Genomic DNA, 16,604 nt, shown 5'->3' on the forward strand with positions numbered 1-16,604 from the left:
GACAGATAAAATAGATAGGTAGATAGATAGATAGATAGATAGATAGAGACAGACAGACAGACAGACAGACAGACAGAAGTTATTTCACAGACCTGTGCAAAATAGCTACATTCATGCTCCAGCTGAGGTGAACAAAGCAATGCTCTGTCTTCTTGTTTCTGCTCTCCTACTATAAACAATCCTTGTTGCAGTCCATTGAGTGCCATTTTTTTTTGCATTTTTGTGCTTTTTGTTGGCAACTTTGCTGTTTGAAATTGACCCCAGGTAGATTGTCAAAATGTTGTCTGGTATTCCAAAGCATGGGAAATCTGTGATGTGCCTTATAAAAAATAATAGGTGTATTAGAAAAGCTTCCTTCAGAATGAATTACAGTGCTGTTGGCTGTGAGTTCAATGTTATTGGATCAACAATATAGTACATTCAGAAAAAAGAAGAAGAAATTTACCAATCTATATGTGAGGCCACTACAGAAAGTGCTAAATATGACCAAAGGCACACAGGACTTTAACCTTGTATTTCCCTGAAAAGCAGTGGTTCAATGTTTGCTAATTCAGTGTTCACAGTAACTTTCTAGTACAGAACTTCCACAGATGACAAGAAATAACTGTATGTGTGTATGTGTGTGTGTGTGTGTGTGTGTTCCCTAGATGGCTATCAGACCTTGTTGTCATACTATTAGCAGCTCTCCTTTTCTAGCAGCATTGATTTTGTTTATGCAGAAGCCTTTTAGTTGAATTGGAATTCTCTGTTTTATCCTTTATGATTGCCTCTAATCTTTATTTGGTTATGAATTACCCCTACTATAGTTGTGCCAGGTATACTTCCTTCCTTTCTCTTATTTTCTTATAATGTGGCCCCTAAATTTAGAGTTGCTTATAAATTGTACTTTCTGAGGAGTATGGTATAAGATGTTGGTCTAAGGCTAATTTCTGCCAAACTGCTTTCTAACCTTCTCAGAAGTTCTTCTCAAAAAGAAAGTCTTTACTCCAGCAGTTTGAATAGATTTTCATGATTTTGTTATGTATCACCTTTCATTTTGGAACAGATATGCTATATAGAGATATAAGCTGGATTGTTGTGTTAGGATGAAGTTTACTAAGTCCTAAGTGGTTTATTCCCAGAAAGTTGTCTATAGCAACACTTGAAACTCTCTCCTAAGATAAAGAAAGGATAAGATCTACATAAACGAAGGGAGCATACATTACAACAAAATTATGGCAGCTTTGAAGTGTTATGTACACCATATGTAACCTTGGTAGGAGGGTTTTTTTTTTAATGTTCATACTGGCAGAGTCTGTACTACCTTAATAATAATATCTCACTTTAATATACTGTTTTAAGATTTGCAAAGCACTTTATTATCACATTTTGTCCTTATAATAACTAATCAATAGGTGTTGTTATTGTCCCCATTTATAGGTAAGTAAACTGAACTTCAGAGAAGTTGTATCTTTCTAAGTTTCAAAAGCTATTAAACACCTAAGGCAAATTTTGGACCCTTCTCTTCATGACATTAAGCCCAGGCTTCTTTCTACAACTCTGTACTTCTTTGTTGCCATTCTTTTTTTTCCCTTAGGTCCTAAAACAGCAAATAAAACTGGTCCATGCCTCATACAGTGTTGGGGTTTAAATGAAAACTGGTAGCTTATGAAAATACAATTCTGTGCCATTAGCCCCCAGTATTAAATTTTTTCATTCAATATAACTTCTTTTAAATCTTGCATTTGGTTGCCTGGTTTAATGTATGATTCTGATACTATTTCTTAACAATTTAGACTCTTCAGGGCTTCTCCACCACCTCTGTGAGAATTTTTCCCAGAAAAGAAGAATGACTGCAGTCATGATTCCAACAAATATGCAACATCTTCCTCATAGCCCCGTAGAGATCAAGACCATGTCTTATCTAAACTTTTGTGTTTCACACAGCACTCTGCACATAGTAGGCCCCCAATAAATCCTTGTTGAATTCACACTAATTTAATTCTTCATTTCATCTAGAGCTCTGGCCAGGAACCATATATTCAAGGAGAATAGATTCCCTGAGGCTAGAAAGCAGTTTACATCAATGACAAAGGATGGATTGTAGGCAGCTGGCTTTTTTCCCCCATTGCCAGCACAAGTTGAGTTAAAGGTTACCGTAGCCATAGTGGAAAAAACCCCAGTGACCAGAGAAAAGTGGCAGCCCTGGCCACCCTACTGAGAGTCATGACCCTCTCAGGCTTTCATCCTTCCTTGTCTCTTCTCTCTGTTCTTAGGCCCCAGAACTCTGGCCTCCTCCCTTCTGCTGACCTACCCTGGAGGAGGGGGAATTCCTTTGCCTTTGTCCATCCAGGCTGCTTCTGGGAGCAGACCCTGGCTCCATCCCATGAAAAAAGAGCTCACAAACATCTAAAAGTATCCTGATGAATCGTCTTTGCATTTCTGGGGGTTGATCATAAATAAATTGAGTACTCTCTAGTTTTACTGAAATGAAAGTAGATTAGATAATGCAGGACATTTTAATTATAAAGCCAAATGAGATCAGCAAAAGCAATAAACATTTATTAAATGCCCACTGGGTACAAGACCATGTGCCAAACAAGATACCAAAAAACCATCATCCAGAGTAGAACATAAGTGCCTAAGGAAATATAAAGTCCTCTGGCATTGTTTCACAGCTGGCCCCCAGCCCCTTTCTACTTTCCATCCAGCTTCTATCTTCTTTCCTTCTGTGTGCTCCACTGTTCAGTCTCACTGGTCTACTTGTAGTTTCTCAAATATAAAATTCCATCTCCTAGCTCTTCATCTTTGCACTGGCTGTCCCCATACCCAGAATGCTCTGTCTCCCCACTTCTTCCTCTTAGTTTCCCTGGCTAGTTTAACCCACTACCTGCCTCAGTTTTCCCAGCTGTAAAATGGTGATAATAATAGTACCTACATCATAGAATTGTAGCGAGTTCAGATGAGATAATATTCATAAAGAGCATTTAACACAGTGCTTGGCACATAGTGAACACTATAAAAATACTTACTCCCTTCTTCCCCTCCTAGTTGCCTGACTGACTTGACTAAAAATGCTATGGGAGGTCTGGGCAAGGAAGGGTGATTTCTAAGTTGGCAGAATTCTAGAATCTCAGAGTGGAGGATATCTCAAGGAGCTACCTAGGCAAACCCATAATCAAACAAGACTCCTGTCTTCTATAATATCTTTTAACAAGTGGTCATCTTGCCATAATTTAATGACCTTTAAGGAAGAAGAACCCATTCTCCCCATGCGGCCATTTGGGGACAGTTTGAATAGTTAAGAAGTTCCTCCTTATGCTTCTAGTTCATTCTCATGGGATCAAGCAGAACAAGTGTAATCTTCCTTCCACTATCACATCCTCTTCTAAGTTTTCTCATCTCCCATTTCTCCAAACAGACTTTATATGGCATGGTTTCAAGGCCTCTCACCATCCAGGTAACCTCCCTCTAGACTCCCCAACTTGTCAATGCCCTCATGAAAATGTGGTGCCCAGAACTGAAAAGAGATGTGACTTAATCAAGGCAGAATACAATGATACTTTCACCAATATAGACCTGGGTACCATAACCCATTTTTCTTGTTTTTGGTTGTTTTTTATTGTCATGCAAAACACACTTCCATATTGGTGTTGTTATAAGAGCACACTTATACATAACCAAAACTCCAAAATAAAACCAAAGATGTACTAATGTGAAAGACAACCCCAACAGGTGGATAGCATTCCCCATCATTAGTCTTGCAGGATTGTCCCAGATCATTGCACTGCTAAGAGTAGCCAAGTTTTTCACAGATAATTATCATCTAATATTGCTGTTATTGTGTACAATATTGTCCCAGACCTGCTTATTTCACTCTGCATCAGGTCACACAGCTCTTTCCAGCTTTTTCTGAAATCATCTTGCTCATCATTTTTTATAACACAATAAGTATTCCATTACCAACATGTACCACAATTTGTTCAGCTATTCCCCAACTGATGGACATCCCTTCAATTTCCAATTCTTTGCCACCACAAAAACAGCAGCTATGAATATTTTTGTACAAGTAGGTCTGTTCCCCCTTTTTCTGATCTCTTTGGGATACACATAATGTATCCTTTAATGCAGCCTAACATTATCTTTTTAGGGAAGCCAAATCCAAGTTGGATTCCTCTCTAATCTTCAGATTCCAGGCAAACTCTTTAGCCATTCCTCCATATTATCTTTAAGTAACTGACTTTTTGAACCCAGCTGTAGGACTTTACATTTATACCTATAAAATGTGACCGTATTCTGTTCAATCTGTCACTGTCACCTGTTGAGATAGTTTAGGATCTAGAGTATATCATTCAATGTGCTAGCTATACATTTCAACTTTGTGCCATGTGCAAATTGTAAGGATAATTTTTAGTGTTCTTACTTAAAATCTAAATAAGTGGTTGCCCTAGGAAATTCCCAAATATGAAAAATACCCAAGTCAGCTGGGGATTTATGGAGATTTTTAATTAATATAAATGAAGGAATTAAGGGAAGGAGAGAAAGAGAGAGAGAGAGAGAGAGAGAGAGAGAGAGAGAGAGAGAGAGAGAGAGAGAGAGAGAGAGAGAGAGAGAGAGAGAGAGAGAGAGAGAGAGAGAGAAATTAAAGGCCTTGGTCAAAGTGGCCTTCCTAAGCCTAAGGGAGAGGGAGTCAGTCTTATCACTCACCACATGACCATCTCTAAGCAATCTCCAGTCCTCCACTGAACTCAATCTGAATTGAGTTCAGAATCTAACTCAATTCAACTCCCTCCTTTTCAAGAGAATTTTCTCTTATGTCACCTCCCCTAAATTTTCACGTCTACCAATCACAGTAAACACTTTTTTCCAGGACTGCCCATTCGTAGTTCTCATCTTCTTTGGTTCTCACCTTCTCTGGTTAGATTATATCTTCTGAGTACTTCACACCTCTTTGTTAAGCTTGCCTTTTGTAAGTTACTTTACCTTTTTGTGATTAATTTAACCTTTACAGGTACTTAACACCTTTTTGTATTAGATCTAAAAATAAACCTATCTTAAGGTTCTAGCTTTACTATAAGGTATGAGGTAGGGACTTTCATTATTCAATCAGGAGTTCACAACTTTATCTTCCCCTAAGGCACTGTCTGAGTAGGGTGGAGTAATTTTAAAAGTTCCCAATACATTCCTGATTCTTGTTAGACCAAGTATCTCCATTGTTACAATAAGACCATCTCTTCTAAAGAACAGTCTGAGTAGTTTTTAAGATTTACAAAATTTTGTAATTTGCATATATATGAGGTTATAATATCAATGCCTTCATCAATAAAAATGTTAAATTGCATAGATGCCTCCCTCCAGCTTAACAACTATCCATTAAAGATTACTTTTAAGTTCTATTCATTCAATCAGTCATATTATCTACCTAACACTTGTTAGGTAACTACCTAGTTCAGTTGTGCACAAAAACTTTGTCAAAAGGAAGAAGGAAGGAAGGAAGGAAGGAAGGAAGGAAGGAAGGAAGGAAGGAAGGAAGGAAGGAAGGAAGGAAGGAAGGAAGGAAGGAAGGAAGGAAGGAAGGAAGGAAGGAAGGAAGGAAGGAAGGAAGGAAGGAGAGAAAGACCAGCTCTCAAAAAAAGATATGAGAAAACATTTCACTTTCATTCCTTTGAAGAAATGGAGATCCACATGTGAGAAACACTGCATATACTTTCATTCTTTTTCTATGTGTTGAATGGTTTTGCTGGATTTTTGCCCTCCTCTTTTTTCTTAAAAATATTTTTATATAAATAAATAAGAGAAAAATGAAATCAGAGTTAAAGTAAATAGCTCTCATATTGCTGTGCCAACTGACAAAAGGTAGTGGAAGTACCTTGTACAAACTTCATTTTTAGTTATCTCTTTGCATTCTATGCCATTTGTAGATTGGAAGCTCCTTAAAGATAAAGTCTATTTTGTTTTTGCCTTTGCATCAAAGCTCCTAACATCATGTTGTGAACCAGTGTAAGAATTTGATAAATGTTTGCTGAATTGAAGTGGAATTTTTTTTTTATTATGGGATGGTTCTCCGGGAAAGAAGGGGAAATCCTGGAAGAAATGCCAGTGATGTCAGTAAAAATAATTTCACCTCCTCGTTGGGGCCACTATTGTATGTAGAATTACAATATCACTCCTTAGTTCATGAACACCTTCTTCCTTTTCAGAAGGTTCAGGTCCATCATCTATGCAAAAAGTTTCCTACTTATTACTTAAGTCCAAGTATTCAGTGGTCCCTGTTCTTCCCTCTCTCCTTTGTTGTCACGTTCCTTACCTTCCAACCTACCGACAGGTTAGGATTTTGTTCTGTCTCTTCATATCCCTTTTCACTTTGCTTCTACCTTGAAGTGTTTCTTCCATTTCTTTAATGAACATTTTTTCCTTCTGAGATTATTTCCAATTTATCCTGTCAGTATCTACCTAGTAGCTGTTTGCACATTGAATATTTCTTTTCTTTTTTTTTTTTAAAGCTCTTTACCTTCTGTCTTAGAAGTGATATTGAGTGTCAGTTTCAAGGCAGAAGAGCAGGCAATTGAGATGAAGTAATTTGCCCAGGGTCACACAGCTAGGACGTGTCTGAGATCAGCTTTGAACCCAGGACCTCACGTCTCTAAACCTGGCTCTCTATCCACTGAGCCATAGCTGCACATTGAATCTTTCATTAGCTTCCATAAGCCCCCTGAAAGTAGGAATTTGTTTTTGCCTTTTTTCAAACCAGCAGCACAGTACTGGCACATGGTAAGCCCTTACTAAAGGCTTCTTGACTTGATTTGACTGGAAGATAGCCAAGTGTTTCTTATAAGCTCTTCTAGAATGGAGACAACCCTGCTCTTCATGTGTGCATGGCATTTACCCAGCTCTGGTAGAAAGATAAATTTTGTACACTTTAGCCCGGTTGCTTTGGAATACCCTTTGCACTCTGTACAAAGTACAAGCAAGGTCCTCAGATGTCTGTCATTTCTCTTGACAGGTCTATGGCCAACTTCCAGTTAAAAAGCCTCATAATGAGGTAGCCTTGGACAGATGGGTACTTTAGACCCTTTTGTTGATTTGTAGCTGGTTCATTTCAGCTTCTCATAATAGTGATAGCATGAATATCTGTTATCTCTTCAGCTTATTAGTCTAACTTGACCCGGGATCAAATTTCCCATTACACTTAGTAACAAATAGAAAAAGAACTGTTTTTAGAGTTCTTTGTATCTCCTGGGTTCTCTATTCTTTAGGTTTTTAATAAGTAATAAGATGCTCAGAAAATGAGGTAACCAAATGGAAAGAGAAGTTACAGCCTTGGATAACTGAAAAATTAAAACATTAGTTCCCATACAATCAATCATTTACTCCATTTTGAATGATGGATCATTTCCATCTTGAATATACAACATGCATTTATATCGCTACACCTCAGTCTTTGGCATTGGATTTGGGGGTCATTTTTCTAGGTACTGGGTCACCTAGCTAGTCTCTATGTTGGTTCTTCGAGGGTAGCATGATTTCATTGAGGAGGTCCTTCATTGTTATGTGTTATGTAGTACTCTTCCGTGTTGCCCCATCTTCTGAAACTTTTGTCCAAGTGTTTCCATCAATATTCATTCCATAAAGGATACACTGAACACCCTGAAGACTTTCTTCAAGGTCTTTTAAATGCTATATGGATATCAAAGCAATCTCAGATCTATTGATTCCTTGATACATGATTCCCTTTCTAGTTATAAATGCCATTGACACCTTTTGACACTTCTTAGGCACAAATCATCATTGCTAAAAACAAAAAAAACGAGTACAGTCTGCTTAAAGAGTATTGTTCATCGTCCTTTAAGAGAGGCGTGTCTTTACATATATGCATACCCATGCACATATACATATTATGGGTAGCTGGATAGTACAATGGATAGATAGAGTGACAGACATGAGGTTAGGAAGATCTGAGTTCAAATTCAGTCTCAGTCACTTGCTAGCTGTGTGACCCTGAGTATATCACTTAATCTCTGTTTGCCTCAGTTTCCTTGTCTCTAAAATGGGGATAAAAATAGCACCTACCTTCCAGGGTTGCTATGTGGACCAAATGAGACAAAAATTATAAAATGCTTAGCACAATGACCAACACATTAGTAAATGTTATAGAAATATTACCATTATTTTTATTTATACACATGTATATATAAAACACACTCATATGCACATATTTATTACACATAAATGTTATTGTCGTTGTTCAGCCCATCAATCATGTCCAAATCAGACTGTGTCCAGTGGGCTTTCTTGGCAAAAATACTAGAGTAGTTTGCCATTTCCTTCTCCAGTGTTTCCCCATTTTATAGATAAGGAACTGAGACAAGGAAGGATTCAATGATTTGTCCAAGGTCACACACAGCTAGTGTCTGAGACCACATTTGAACTCAGATCTTCCTGACTCCAGGTCCACCACTCTATCCATTGCACCATCCAGCTGTCCTCACACACACACATACACACACATATTCACATGCACCTGTATCCATATACACATGAATGTAGATTTATCTTTATCTCTTTATCTATATTTACTCTGGTCCTCAGTCTGCATTCTGTGAACTAAGCAAAGCAAAATATCCTCTATTTTCAGTCTTACCCTTTCATTTCTAACATATAGTAATATAGGAAAAGCAGCCCAAATGGCTAGCTAACCACAGGCTGAATGGCTCTTAGCTCTTCTTGCTCATTATTTCTGGACTTCTGTGAGGCTCTTCCCAGCATGATGTCTTCATGTTTTACTTCATTAAAGAGTTAATCCCATTTATTGGTTGTCTTCTCCCTGAGGGCAGCCTTTTCATTATATCCTCTGGAATAGTTCCTCTGTCCATTAGAAGAATTCAGGTCTTGCTCCAAAGATGATATATGCAGCTAATTTGAGGCTACTCATGCCTTTTCTAAATAATAACAGAAGAGCTTTTAAAGGGGAGAAGATGCTGCCATCAGATCATCTCTAAGAAGATTTGATGTTCTTATTACACGTTCAGGGAGAAATTGTTCTGAGAGTCGGTCTTAATGCATCCACATCCATACTCCCAGCAGCATCGATATAAGTGATAGTCCAGGCCACAGCTATTGTTAATGAGTTTTGTGGACTGGTGGCAGGGCTGAAGTACCCTCTTTGTCTGTCGTTGCTATATTGTGCTGTCCAGGCTGATGGATAGTCCTTAACTCTTCCTACAGCCCCATCTCTACTTTCTCTGAATAGAATCTCTCCTCTGCCTAACAGGAATTTTTACCAAACACAGGTATTTGCCCCTGGGTTTTTTTTTTTTATGTTTTCCCATCTCTAAATACAGCTTGCAAATTTCTCACTGGATCAGTTATTGAGGCAAAGAATTCAAATAGTTTAAAGACATTTATTGAAGGCCATGTTGGTTTTTAGAGCTTGTTCTTAGATAGTCCTTCCTTTTTAAGAGGCATACTGTCCCAATTCCATGAATTAATTTAGAATTCCATCATTGTTGTCATTAATTGGTGGGGGTGGAAAAGGAAGAGAGGGAGAATAACCCAGTAGATGTAAAAGAATTTGCAAAAGGCAAAGCTCCATACAAATACAAAGTTTGAGAGTGAGTAAGCTTCCTAATTCTGAGGTTTTTTTCTGTTTTTATTTAGGAGTTTTGTCACTTTCTTTCTTTAAAAAAACAAATTAACAACAAACTTACTTCCTGAATTAGAATCAATTAATTCTAAGACAGAAGAGCAGTAAGGTTTAGTCAATTGAGGTTAAGTGACTTGCCCAAGATCACACAGATAAGAGTTATCTGAGACTAGATTTGAACCCAACTCCAGGCTTGAACATTCATTATGCTACCTAGCTGCCCTTTTGTCATTTTCTTACAAAAGAATGGAGGGAGAATTGTTGTCGTAATTCCCTGAGAGAAGAAGGACATTCAGGCTGATGGTAGCAGAATTAATCCCATGCTAAAATAAGGAAACCTTTTTCATTGTTTTAGGGAAAGAGTATAGCAAAGCAGATGCAAGATGGCTTCATTCAGATCCCACCATTGTATCCCTGGAGATGCTGACTGTTGTTTTGGATGGATTTCTGGCCTTGCTCCTCATTTATGCAATAGTAAAAGAGAGGTACTATCGGTAAGTGCTGGTCACCTGTCCTTTTCAAAATCAAGTGTCTGATAATGAAACCTGGATGAGCTGACTTAAATAAGTAGCTAGACAGAAAATAGCACACGAAAGAAAACTGGGCAATCTTAGTTACGTGACGTTGTGGCCATCAGGATAATTTCAAGCTGTTCAGAATCAAGTCTGAGAGAAATGTGATCCCAGGTGGCAATCTAATTGTAGTCTTTGGGGATTGTGCACAAGAGAGCAGGAGGCCGCATCAGTTTCTAGCCACCATTTTAAGGCAAATTGGAGGTATTCCTGCTAAATCTTCTCTAGGGTCTCTGGCAAGCCCTATTCCACCCAACACAAAACCAAATTATGCTGTTGTCATTGATTCTGTTTGATGTGCAATGTAAAATGAGCAAAGTTTCCCAAAAGCATGGAGTGATTTTTTGGGTTGGGGTTTGTTTATTTTGTTTTTGTTTTTTTTTACCTTGCCAAGAATATTGTCTATGAGGAGTATGTGTATACATTATTAATAACATTCATAAACCAGAATCCAAGTATACACAATACTTGGGTAAAGAATGGAGAGGCTATTGACATCTTTTATTTTCCTTTATTGTCTGTCCTTTTTTCTTCTCCCTAAGACAAAGTAGCTTGCAGCACATAAAACATTGGCCTAGGGATTCCCCCAAGAGTGGTGCTCAAAGAACATGAATATTGTCATTTGTCTCATACTTTAATAAGCTTTCATAGGTTATTAAGTCTTTACTAAGACTTTTAGTATGCCCCATGTATTTGAATTCTTTACTGGGCTTTGTATATAGGCATTTAATAAATGTTTGTTTCGCTTGTTGTGTCTGTTAATTTTAGTTTGCTTTTGCCCCAGTTCATACTGAAGAGTTAAAATATTAAACATATTCATTGGATAGATAGATGGTAACAATAAATGGGTACCAAAGAGTTTGCCCCAGGCCTCATGCTCCTCAATTCTAGCTATCTTCCTTTCTTCCTTTGTTTGTTCATCTTTTCCTTCCTTCTTTCCTTTTTTCTTCCTTCCTTCTTTCCCTTCTCTCCCTCACTCCCTCTTTCCTTTTCTTCCTTCCTTTCTGCCCTCCCTTTCTTCCACCTTTCTTTTTTCCATTCCTTCCTTCCTTCCTTCCTTTTTTCCTTCCTTCCTTTTTTCCTTCCTTCCTTCCTCTTCCTTCCTTCCTTCCTTCCTTCCTTCCTTTTTTCCTTCCTTCCTTCCTTCCTTCCTTCCTTCCTTCCTTCCTTCCTTCCTTCCTTCCTTCCTTCCTTCCTTCCTTCCTTCCTTCCTTCCTTCCTTCCTTCCCTTCCTCTCTCCTTTTGTTCCTTCCTTCCCTTCCTTCTTTGTTCCTTCTTTCCCTTCACTCACTTATTTAGATGTTTGTCCAACTAGAATTAATTGGTCTTCATCTCCCTTCTAGATTAGCTGTGTTCTCTCAATCTCCCTAAGGGTGGCCTTTATCAGACCATTCTCTCTAGAAACTCACAAAAGTCGTCAATAATGAGATGAGCTTTGCTCATGCTTCTAGGATATAAGGGGGCCAGGCTTAGATATAGGGTTGTTTTGTCTTGTTTATAATGAGAAACTTTGTTAGGGTGATTGTTGTTGAAGAAAAAAACTTGTCTTATGATCAAGGTGGAAATGTTCTCAAAGGTACCTTCTATTTCTTTCTTGTGTCTCTTCAACAGGCATTTCATTCAGATTACACTCTGTGTGTGTGAACTGTATGGTGGGTGGATGACCTTCTGTCCAGATTGGCTAATTGGAAGCCCGAACCTTAACACAAGCAATTGGCTTTATCTTTGGGTCTACCTGGTGTTTTTTAATGGTGTATGGGTATTGATCCCAGGACTACTACTGTGGCAGTCATGGATAGGACTCAAGAAAATGCATCAGAAGGAAATGAAGCCAGGAAAAAAGTTCAGATGAATTTTCAAAATCACAACTGTATTCTTTGTCCATAAGTCATCGTGGTTTTAACCTATGATTGTGTGATAAAAATGCAATCACCAATGCTTTTTGAAGTTGTTTTTCTTCCAGTTGTATTTTGTATACCAATTTGCTTTCTTTATAGTAAAATAGAGGGAATGGAGGGCTCGGGGTGTGTGTGTGTGTGTAGGATTTTAAGATTATATGTAGGGATAAATTAATGCAATATAACTTCTGCCAATAATGCTCATAAAAATAATTGTTAAATTGTGCCATATTAATTAGCACATCCCAAAGTTTACTCTGGATCTTCTGGTGTAGTGTATGGTCTGGGCAGACATCTTTATGACACCTCCAAATAGTTCACTTTATGGATTTGGAGAGTTAGCATATTTCTTATCCTAAAATTACTCTCAAAAAGAATTTAAACTTTATGTTTTAGGATAATTACACATTCTACCCCTGTGCCTGATAGAGTGTGGGGCTCAGAGAAGACCTGCCTCTGACATATGTCAAAAAGCCTCAACCTCGAACCCCAAACAAGTTCAAGTCCTCTTGCATTAGTTAAAAAAATTTTTCATTAATCCCATTGGGATTGATTGGTCTCTTTGACCCTGTGCTTGACTGGCACTATGTAGGCTAGCTTTGTGCTTCTTTAGCACTGTGCAGTGGCTCTTTTTGTAGTCCCGTCTCCTGGAATCAGACACAATCATTAAGCAAAGTCCCATAATTTTTAAATAATGAATGGCATTATTTCTATAGTCTAAAGCTTTTGGGTATGCATTGACATTAAAGTTAATGGACATTTTAAACTTATCCTAGTACAAAATCAAAAACTTCTTAATATTGATAATGTGCTTTGAGTTCACAAAAGGAGAGAAAATATAAAAACTCGAATATTATGTTGCATATACAAGGGAAAAATAATAAAAAAATGTTTTAAAAATAAAAATATATAGCTTACAATCAGTGACATATTGTGTCAGCCAAGAAAAGGTAGAATACAAAGGTTTCTCACCCAAAAAACGAGATCCATTTCCTTTTTAACTTGGCCATGATCCACTGTGTGAGTGCAATGATTTTCACAAAGTAACAGCTTTATAAAACAGTAGTACAATAGATAATGCACATTTATTCATAATAGCTCAGTTAATGACAATAACAAACAAACCCACTATTATATAGGAGTCACATGAATTGCTATATAGCCACTTGATATGTGACATTTAAAAAATGTATGAATTGATAAATACTTGTCACAAGTTCTATAGATGTAGCAAACCTTTCAACCTTGGCAAAGATATTTTTAACAAAGTCTATTACTGCCATTATCCTAAAATTTGGCAGAAAAACCTAGATCTGGCTTCAGATACTTCCTAATTATATGGTCCTGAGCTAGTCACTTAATACCTTGCCACTCTTCTATATTACAATTGCTACCAAGATAGAAGGTAAAGATTTTTTTTCAAGTTTCAGTTTCAGGGAAAAGATTAGAGATGCTTGAAGGCACTGAGCAATTTTCCATATGTGATCATACCACAAACTTTGGTATAACTGGAAATCTTATGCCTTTGAACTACACTTCCCAGGAGCCCACTGACTTCCTGTCATTACATGCTGATATAGACAAGGGATAAATAGGGTGGTCTTCCGTGGCTAGCTCTCTTTCCTTCCTGGGTGGGAACATTGGTGGAGCAGGCTGTTTAAACAGCTAGATTAGCCATGGGCATGTTGTTTTATTTTGTTACCTTTTTATTTTGTTACTTCTCGTGATTATTAATAAATCTTACAAAATATAATATTTGAAGTTATTGCATATTAATTTAATTTTTATAATGATGGCAGCCACTAAAGTTAGAGAAAAAATTCTCAATTTTTTAAGATAGCCTAGATACATTTTGAAAAGCCACATTTCTCCTGCCACAGCTTTTTGCTGCCCCCATCTCCACCCTGAGAACTCTGAACTCTCTTTGAAGTTGCTGCCCTCTTCCTGCTGTTTTTTTTTTCTATATTTTTCCCAGCCACCCCACCCACCCAGCCAGGGGCTTTTGTCTGAGAAGGTATAAGCGGCTTCTCTCATCCATCTGCTTGAGCCAGCGTTCCTTGCTGCTGCCTCTGGCATTGCTGCTGCTGATCTAGCCTTCTGCTGTTAACTCCCTGGGTTGTCCCACCCATCCACTCCTGCTCCTCCTACTTTTGCTGCTGTTGCTGTTACTGTTGCTGATTGCTGCTGCCTCCTCTTTAGAACACACAAGCTGGGAGTCCTTGGAGCTGCTCTCCTGGCAGCTGGTAAAGTACATTGCCAAAAACTGAGTGCTAATTTGAACTTTGGGGGGTTGAATGCATTTGTATTGTATATATACTCTTATGCTCAATGGGGACTGCACCCTAATTAGCTTTTTGTCAATGCACCTAGCAATCATTGGTTTTGTTCTCTTTCCCTTTTATCCCAAAATTATTGTAATTTCAAAGTTGGTTATGTTTACAAGATCCATTGGAGAGATTAGTCTTCCAAGGGATCTCATGGGGGGAAATGTTTAATTGGAAATCTTGTCCCTTTGAAATATACTTCCCAGGAGTCCACTGACTTCCTGTCATTATGTGCTCATGTAGATAGGGGATAAATAGGGTGATCTTTTGTGGATAGCTGTCTTTCCTTCCTGGGTCAGGACATTAGTGGAGTGGGCTGTTTGAACAGGTAGATTAGCCATGGGCATGTGGTTTTATTTTGTTACATTTTTATTTTGTTACTTCCAGTGATTATTAATAAATTTTATAAAATATAATATCTTAAGTTATTGTATATTAATTTTTATACTTCTTAAAATGCCAAAATTTAAAAATATGTGAAACTAATTTACATTCTGTTGTTAATGACTGGTAACTACTTATTAGATCTGTACTCCTCCTGGCTCTGACAGACTCTATGCAAGCTGGTTATATATCACAAATAAAGCTTTAATTACAAACTAGTGGCTCATTTTGCTTTGAAAAAAAAATAGGTAAGGAAGCATATTTATGTACTAAAAAAAACACATTAGACTGAATCAGGAACCCCACATTCCAGTCTGACACTGCCAAAAATAAGCTGGTACCTAAGAAAGTTATTTAATCTCTTTTTGCAAAATGGTGGTAGTGTTAGCAATGGTGGTGGGAATGGGATATTGAGCTATATATACTCTCATATCACTTCTAATTCTAACATTTTATCATTCTAAGATGGATTTCCCATAGCCAACTGAGCATAGGGCATTGGACTTTATTAGACACAGTGATAAATGATAAATGAAGGAGAGGTCAGAAGTTAGAATATGGGGCATTATTGTCCCATCTTTACATAGATAAGTCATTGAGGAAGTGCTGAGGGCTCCTGATTACCTGAAGGCATGGAGTATCTAACTAAATAGTATTGCTAAAAGGAGAAAATAAAAGAGCACAAAAGATATCTTAAGATACTTTACTATACCCATTAATTATGAATTAATAATAATTTACATAATTATGAATGGATTAATAGTGTACATGTTAATATTATTAAAGAGGACTCTCTAAGTGCCAAATGGTCATTGTATATGTGTATTTATGGGGGACAGGGAAGGATATGTCCTTTCCCACATAAGACTCACTCTGTACATGTATGGGATCTGGGCAGGACTATGATTAGGATGGTTTCCCTCCTCCTGTTTGAGTCATTGTTCCTTTGGTACAAAGTCTTGGTAGATGTCAAAAAGTCCATGAACAGGAGTTATATCAGAGTTTATGGGCAGCAAAACCTGATGAGGAGCAACCTAGGGGATCAAACAGACCAGTGGATTGATGGCAGGCAACCAAGACTCCTGCTAAAAAAATATGCCCATGGCATAGAGGTAAGATTGTGCCCCCAGTATTAATGGGACTGTGTTTATTTTCTTGTTCTAACTATATCTTCTCAATAAATGTCCTTTTGTAAAATGCTAATATTAATTGCTTATCAGTAATAGGGAGGCAATATTGACTAGCAAATGATATTAGAACATCAATCACTGAGTCAGTGGCTCTTGGTAAAATAATAAATGTATAGATGATTAATTTTGAGAATACACTAAAATGGAAGCTTAAGTTTATAGCATTAGAAGAACCACTCACTTCTCAGAAATACTTCTAGAACTCGGAGGGAAAGAAGAAGCTGACCAGCCTTCTCAGGACCCAACTGGCCAGTACAAATAAGAGTTGGACTGATGATTCCCAAGAATCTAAGCTCTTTGGGCTATAGCAAAGTAGTTTGCAACAAATATCAAAGAACTACTCTCTGTGCTTTAAGCATTTTCATACTTAAGCCCTTATTAAATAAAGAAATTGGTTTTTAAAGACTTTAAGCCTTACTTAAGACTTCCTTGAAATCATTGAACCCAATTACAGTGGTACCTTGACACACAAGTTTAATTTGTTCCATGGCCAAGCTTGTAACTCAATTTGCTCATGTGTCAAGTTTCCCCATTTAAATTAATGGAAATGCAATTAATCCGTTCTGGCCCCCCAAAAACCACATGAATTTTTTTGTTTTATATGCTTTTAAAAT

The 16,604-nt window shown here is 37.5% G+C and overlaps 1 protein-coding gene across 1 annotated transcript in view; it reads left to right on the forward strand.

Annotated features, from left to right (window-relative positions):
• EBPL (EBP like) overlaps window positions 1-15,015 on the forward strand; it is a 44,019-nt gene extending 29,004 nt beyond the window's left edge. Inside the window, exons 3-4 of the mRNA XM_007495407.3 lie at window positions 9,978-10,116; window positions 11,806-15,015. Coding sequence (XP_007495469.2) covers window positions 9,978-10,116; window positions 11,806-12,046 — 380 coding nt within the window. The 3' untranslated portion in view covers window positions 12,047-15,015. The remainder of the gene's footprint in view (window positions 1-9,977; window positions 10,117-11,805) is intronic.
• The last annotated feature ends 1,589 nt before the right edge of the window (window positions 15,016-16,604 follow it).

This window comes from Monodelphis domestica, chromosome 4 (assembly GCF_027887165.1).
Source record: "Monodelphis domestica isolate mMonDom1 chromosome 4, mMonDom1.pri, whole genome shotgun sequence".
In the NCBI taxonomy this organism is placed as follows: Eukaryota; Metazoa; Chordata; class Mammalia; order Didelphimorphia; family Didelphidae; genus Monodelphis; species Monodelphis domestica.